Raw genomic sequence first — 6,724 nt, 5'->3', positions numbered from 1 at the left:
GGGATTCTGATACATGTTTAAGTTTGAGAACTACAGTCTTGACAGTGTTAGAGGACTAGGGAAAGCAGGGAGTGGAGTTCAAGAGCCAGAGTACAAGAGCCAAACAGTATACCCAGAGCAAGCCTGGGACTGTCGCACATCACAGCAAAGCAGAGCAACCTTTCCAAAGCATAACAGAGTCTGCTGGTCAGAAGTGGTGATGGGGAGTGGCTTCAGAGATGTGGTCTCTGGGGGACAACCCCCTCTTCCCTGCACCCCTCCACCTTTCCCCAGAGGTCTTCTTTCTAAGAAACTGCTAAGAGCAAGCTCATCAGAGGATTCTGAGGTAAAGGAGTTAGACTGTCTGTGCCAAGGCACTTTAATTTTCTCCTGGTACCTGATACTGTCACAAAATTTTACCGTGGAAAATATGGGAAGGAAAACAACATTTATTGGGGGTCCCAACATGCTGAACACTGTGCTAAGGGTTCACACAAATGCCAACTGATTTAATCCTCACAATATTTCAGTCATGGAAGTGTTATTATTCCTATTCTGCAGATGAGGAACCAGAGGCTCGAAAAAGTTAAGTGATTTGCCCAAGGTCACATAGCTCAGAAAAAGGCAGCCAAGATACAATCCTTAGTCTTTCTGACTCCAAACGCCATGCTTCTCACACTAGACCATGTTGACTCTAATGTGAAGGTCCCTGAGGTCCTCTCCTCTTTATAGCCACCCCAGGGCCATGTGTTAGTGATGGCCCATAGATGAGTAACCTGGAAATATTGGTTGAATGAATAAATGAAAAGATGTTCTAGTGACAGATTTTAACACGTGAAGGCCCCTTAAGGATATTCTGGTCTTATGGGTTTCAAATATGTTTTTAGTGTACTAGACATTTCTTACTGGTGCTCTGGACATACACACTGTCTGGGAAACCAGTCATAACCAGTGGCCAGGTTCCTCTGTCCCTTCACCCTTGCCCATTCCTATCTCCTTCCCTGCCTTACCTAGAACAAATCCACTTTCATCTTCCATAAGTAGTGGGTGTTTACTAAGATTCTGTTTAGGGAAAGGGTTCTGCTGCCAAAATTAATTTTGAGAAATCCAAATCTAGACCACCTTTTTCATGTTATAGGTGAAGAAACTGAGTGATAGAAAGGCAAAAAGACTTGTCCAGGGTCACTGTGTGCTCTTTAGTAGCATAACTAGAACATGAAGCCAGGATTCTTGAAACATTCTTCTTTTTTAACACAAGTTAATACAGTTTGTGTCCTAATGAAGAAACAATTATTTAGATTTAAACAATTATTTAGAATTGAAATATTAAAAATTATAACTCTAATTTTTGCCTTTACTATGTTCCAGTTATTGTGGTAAATAGTTAATATGTATAGCCTTATTTAAGTTCTTATAACAGCCTTATAAAATGGGTAATATTATTATCTCCATTTTAAAGAGGTGAAAACCGAGGTTTAAGGGGATTAAATTACTTTAATCATAGAATCAGGAAATGGCACAGTTGGGATTTCAGTTCAGAATATCTGATTTCAGTTTTCATGCTCTTAATAGTGATGCCATATTTCAAATGTCTATATTGGAAAAAAAAGTCTATTATTTAGCTTGCTGCTTGTTTTGTAAATAAATTTTTATTGGAACAATGATATACCTTGCGAGCTACAAAGACAAATTTGTGTAGTTATGGCAAACAGAAACTGTATGTTCTGGAAATAAAATATTTAGTAACTAGCCCTTTACAGAAAAGGTTTGCCAACCTCTGGTCCATAGACATCAACTTGAAAATGTTTTTCAAGTGACCTCCAGGAGAAGGAACCAGAAATATACCCTGGATTTGCAGAAGAGGTGGGTGCTGCTTGTATTGTCAGTGAAATTGGTGAATGAATAATACAAGCCTGGAAACCTGGCCTACCTGGCCTCCTGCAGTCTTCACTGTGTTGATTCAAGTCTATTATGACCTGTTCTTGTTGTCTTTCATGAGTCAGAGCAGAGGCCTTATCCCTTCCCCTCCCTGTCATAAATGCCTTAGAGCTTGGACTTGGATCTCAGCTTAATGAGTTTTGTCTCCACTTCCCCTTTCTTGCTTCAAGGTTCACATGTGTGCCAGGCCGATAATTCTAGGGGCTGCCGTGGCTTGGCTAAGCTTCCCTTGACCACTGAGCATTTCTAAGGGAGTTGAGGCTGGTGGCTCCTCCCTCCTTCCTACTGGTGCTTCCACCTGCCTTGGTCTGAGTTGCAGTCCATGGGGCAGCGCCTAAGTGTCTGAGCACACTTAACTTAAGAATCTCTAGTGGTTTATGACGCAGACTTTGCCCTACCAGCTCAGACTTCTGAATGTTCTCTTCCCTGGACCCTGCTCCAGACACTTTAAATTCACAAGAGGAAAATGTGCCCAGCCTGCCTGGAGAAAAGCATCTGCTCCTAGCCAAGATCTCCTCATCACAAAGTAAGAATATCAGGTGGTGGAACCTCCATCATACCTGTCCCCTTCCTATACCTGGGTCTGTTGGGTAGATGCAGTCATTTTTAGAGAGGCATAGTATTCTCAGACCTGTCGCCACAAATTGCTCCCCACTCATTCTTTTCCTATACTTTGTGTCTTTGAAACCTCTTCATCTTCTATGTTTAATATCTAGACTATACTTTCTTCATGGAATTCTAAATATGTAAATTTACAGGGCTAGGAGGGTCCATATCTAGTTTAAGACCCTCATTGTAGAAATAGAAAAAGGCCTAGAGAAGTGAAGGGAGTGGGCCAAATCCACAAAATCCACATAGCTGATTACTGCTAGAGCAAGTGGGACGAGAACCTTGGTCACTTGACTCAGGACGGTGACTTTTCACTGTTCTCTCTTTCCACCAGGAACAGTAATGACCTTTGACTTTAAACAAATCCAGACCTCAGTTTTACCCTGAATTTTTGGGAGAACGTTTAGGTTTTTTTTTTTTTTTTTCTTTTTAGTATTTTCAATTCTTCCGTGTCTTAGTTTTTAGGGTGTTGATCGGTGTTAATCCAAGCTATCTTCTAGCTATATCTGGTTTCCTCAAGTGGAAAATGTTAAATATAGTTAATATAAAATTTCACTCTAGAATCTGTTAGAAATGACAGAGGCAAAGTTAATGTATATAAAAAAAATACCAAAAAATTCACCAGTGTCTGGTGGCCAGTAGACTTTCAATAATTGTGAAGTCCCTTCTACCCCCTCGAAAGGACTGTGTTTCTCCCCTAAGCAGCACAGTGTATGTGGTGGTTTCATGGTTAAAAGTTTAGACAGGCCCAGTAAATCTCTCTTCTCTTTTACTTCCTAAGTGTGTGACCTTGGACAAGCTACCTTCCCTCTCACACAGCTGAATTTTCCTCAGTTGTAAAATAGAGAGAATTAGAGTATTCATCTCACAGGATAATTGTGAGACTTAAATAAGAGAATGCATGTAAAATGGTTAACATAGGACTTAGAATGTACAAAAAAAAAGCTCTTTGTTTTTCTGCCAGTTTTATTTTTACTTATGACCAAGCAGCCATGACCTCAGAATAATAGTCAGGGCTGACAATTGTGCTTCAAAGCAAGAAGGGAAACAACTGGTGACGTGGAGACTCTTTCCATTTCTACCTCATTTCTTAAACGGAGCTGTTAAAATCTACCCATGAGCTTTGGCTGGCCACACTGACAGTGTCCTCCTCTTAGCAAAGACCAATTAACAAGTTCTGAAAACAGAAGTACAACCCACCCCCTTGTAATTCCTCCTGAGATCCTAACCAGGATTTGTAAAACACCCGGATATGGGTAAAGAACCATCCCGGGTTTTGTATCAAACCAGGCCCCAGAGGAACAGGACATTCCAGTAGTTTTGTTTCTGGAAAAGAGGGCACCCAGCCCTTCCCCCTCCCTCATCCTCCCATCCCAGTAACCCCTGCCAAATTGAAATCCTGGACTTAATTTAGGAGAAAGGCCCTGTAACCAAGATACTGACTGAACATGGCTGGCGGACTCAGGCTGGAGTCTGCAGTGCAGCATTAATGGGCCGCTGACATGAATATGGAGTAGTTTTCTCTAGCAAAGGTAAGCTTTATTTTCTCTTTTCAAACCCTACTTCACCTGCCTTCCTGTGCAAAAACGTTTATTTAGTTGGGCTTAGGTGAGTCCTGGCAATTGAGAGAAAAAGTCCGTGGCCAAAAGTTGGAGGAGGTTTGGCTGGTGTGCAGGAAAGTTAAAGGAGACAATAGGCTCCTTTTGTTCCTCTCGCCCACGTAGCCAGGACCACACTGGCTTGTCTGTTTCAGGGCCAATCCTGGAGCCATACAGAGTAGTTCATTTTCCTGTCGAAACAGCTTGCTCATCTTCTGTCTCACAGGTTGAGGAATTTATTGAGGTGATGGATCTGAGGATTATATAAGTGGGAACTCAAATACTTAAAAATAACCATGTCTGGTTTCATATTTTGAGACCAGATTGGCACAGAGTAAGCCAATAAATGATAGCTGAACTAAGCTAAACATCTGAATTTGCGTAGTCTTAGTGTCTAAATAGCAAAAATCTTTTAGAAATCATTGGTTCAAATTCTTGCTATTTTTAACAACCGGCTCCCTGACTTTGAGCAAATGCCTGCACCTCTCTGGTCTCAGTTTTTTATATATCACATGAGGGTGATTGAAAAAGATCGTTTCTAAAGGTTTCATGCATGTGTGAATCTATAACACGTTCAGTTTTTCATTACTCAGCATCTGTTATATGACAAGCAATCCTTTTGCTAGGGACTCAAATATCCATGGTTTTGTTTGGGCCTCAAGACAATCCTGTGAAATAAATATCATCCCATTTTTTGGATGAGATGACTAAGGCTAAAATAATTTATTGAAAGGTCACATAGCTATCACAGACAAGAGATGGGATTTGAATCAAGGTCTTTAACTTCAAATCGGTATGTGTTCTATCACAGAGTTAAGAAGGCAGAGGACCAAAAGGTGAATTTTGATGCAGGGTTTATTAGGAAGGCTGCTGAGAGATTGGAGACAGGGCCCCAAATTTGGCTCAGCATTCCTTTACTCAGTGGAGTAATCCTTTGTTTAGGATGAGCCTGTCTAGCCCAAAGTACTAAAACTGAGAAAGGGAGATGGAGGAAGAGAAAAGAGCATTGTCACAATAAAAGAAAAGTTTGCAAATTCCAGGGAACACAGCAATGCAAATTGTTATGAATAATAGGGACCAGACCCAGGTAACATTGGGATGACAGGAATGTAAGGTAAAGCTAAGGGAGGCTTAACTTCATATTGGCTGATCTTCTCTCCAGGTTGGCGCAAGGTTTCATTATATCTTAACTAAACTATCCAAATAGCCTAGAAATTTCCTTTCTCTTATCCTTCCTTTGAGTGCCTCTTCCTTCTGCCTTCCTTTTTAATTAATTAATTATTATTATTATTATTATTTTTTACTTTTTCCCAGGATTCTTTCTCAACTTACTTACTTCATTTCTCCTTTTATTTCTTCCTGTTCTTTTTCCTCATCAGTCTGGTTCTTTTTTTTTTTTTTTTTTTTTTTAACCTGGAACTTTTTTTTTTTTCTTTTTTTTATTATACTTTAAGTTCTAGGGTACATGTGCATAACGTGCAGGTTTGTTACATATGTATACTTGTGCCATGTTGGTGTGCTGCACCCATCAACTTGTCAGCAACCATCAACTCGTCACTTACATCAGGTATAACTCCAAATGCAATCCCTCCCCCCTCCCCCGTCCCTGTGATAGGCCCCGGTGCGTGATGTTCCCCTTCCCGAGTCCAAGTGATCTCATTGTTCAGTTCCCACCTATGAGTGAGAACATGTGGTGTTTGGTTTTGTGTTCTTGCGATAGTTTGCTGAGAATGATGGTTTCCAGCTGCATCCATGTCCCTACAAAGGACACAAACTCATCCTTTTTTATGGCTGCATAGTATTCCATGGTGTATATGTGCCACATTTTCTTAATCCAGTCTGTCTCTGGTGGACATTTGGGTTGATTCCAAGTCTTTGCTATTGTGAATAGTGCTGCAATAAACATACATGTGCATGTGTCTTTAAAACAGCATGATTTATAATCCTTTGGGTATATACCCAGTAATGGGATGGCTGGGTCATATGGTACTTCTAGTTCTAGATCCTTGAGGAATCGCCATACTGTTTTCCATAATGGTTGACCTAGTTTACAATCCCACCAACAGTGTAAAAGTGTTCCTATTTCTCCACATCCTCTCCAGCACCTGTTGTTTCCTGACTTTTTAATGATTGCCATTCTAACTGGTGTGAGATGGTATCTCATTGTTGTTTTGATTTGCATTTCTCTGATGGCCAGTGATGAAGAGCATTTTTTCATGTGTCTGCTGGCTGTATGAATGTCCTCTTGTGAGAAATGTCTATTCATATCGTTTACCCACTTTTTGATGGGGTTGTTTGTTTTTTTCTTGTAAATTTGTTTGAGTTCTTTGTAGGTTCTGGATATTAGCCCTTTGTCTGATGAGTAGATTGCAAAAATTTTCTCCCATTCTGTAGGTTGCCTGCTCACTCTGATGGTAGTTTCTTTTGCTGTGCAGAAGCTCTTTAGTTTAATGAGATCCCATTTGTCAATTTTGGCTTTTGTTGCCATTGCTTTTGGTGTTTTAGACATGAAGTCCTTGCCCATGCCTATGTCCTGAAAGGTATTACCTAGGTTTTCTTCTAGGGTTTTTATGGTATTAGGTCTAACATTTAAGTCTCTA

At 40.4% G+C, this 6,724-nt stretch overlaps 1 protein-coding gene across 7 annotated transcripts in view; it reads left to right on the top strand.

Moving 5' to 3' along the window:
* Nucleotides 1–2,120: 2,120 nt before the first annotated feature.
* The window catches only part of LOC105476694 (hephaestin), a 94,282-nt gene continuing 89,678 nt past the window's right edge, over nucleotides 2,121–6,724 (top strand). For 3 of the 7 annotated variants that reach the window (XM_011732850.3, XM_011732849.2, XM_011732851.3), the window contains exon 1: nucleotides 2,121–2,443. In XM_011732850.3, the coding sequence (XP_011731152.1) occupies nucleotides 2,295–2,443 (149 nt within the window). In that variant the 5' untranslated portion in view covers nucleotides 2,121–2,294. Of the gene's footprint in view, nucleotides 2,444–3,804; nucleotides 4,059–6,724 lie in introns of those variants that run through there. The other 4 variants (XM_011732855.3, XM_011732854.3, XM_011732853.3 and 1 more) reach the window with 2 other exon arrangements.

This window comes from Macaca nemestrina, chromosome X (genome assembly GCF_043159975.1).
Source record: "Macaca nemestrina isolate mMacNem1 chromosome X, mMacNem.hap1, whole genome shotgun sequence".
Lineage (NCBI taxonomy): Eukaryota > Metazoa > Chordata > Mammalia > Primates > Cercopithecidae > Macaca > Macaca nemestrina.
Note: the sequence above shows the minus strand (reverse complement) of the source record. Positions and strands in the feature narration are given on the sequence as shown.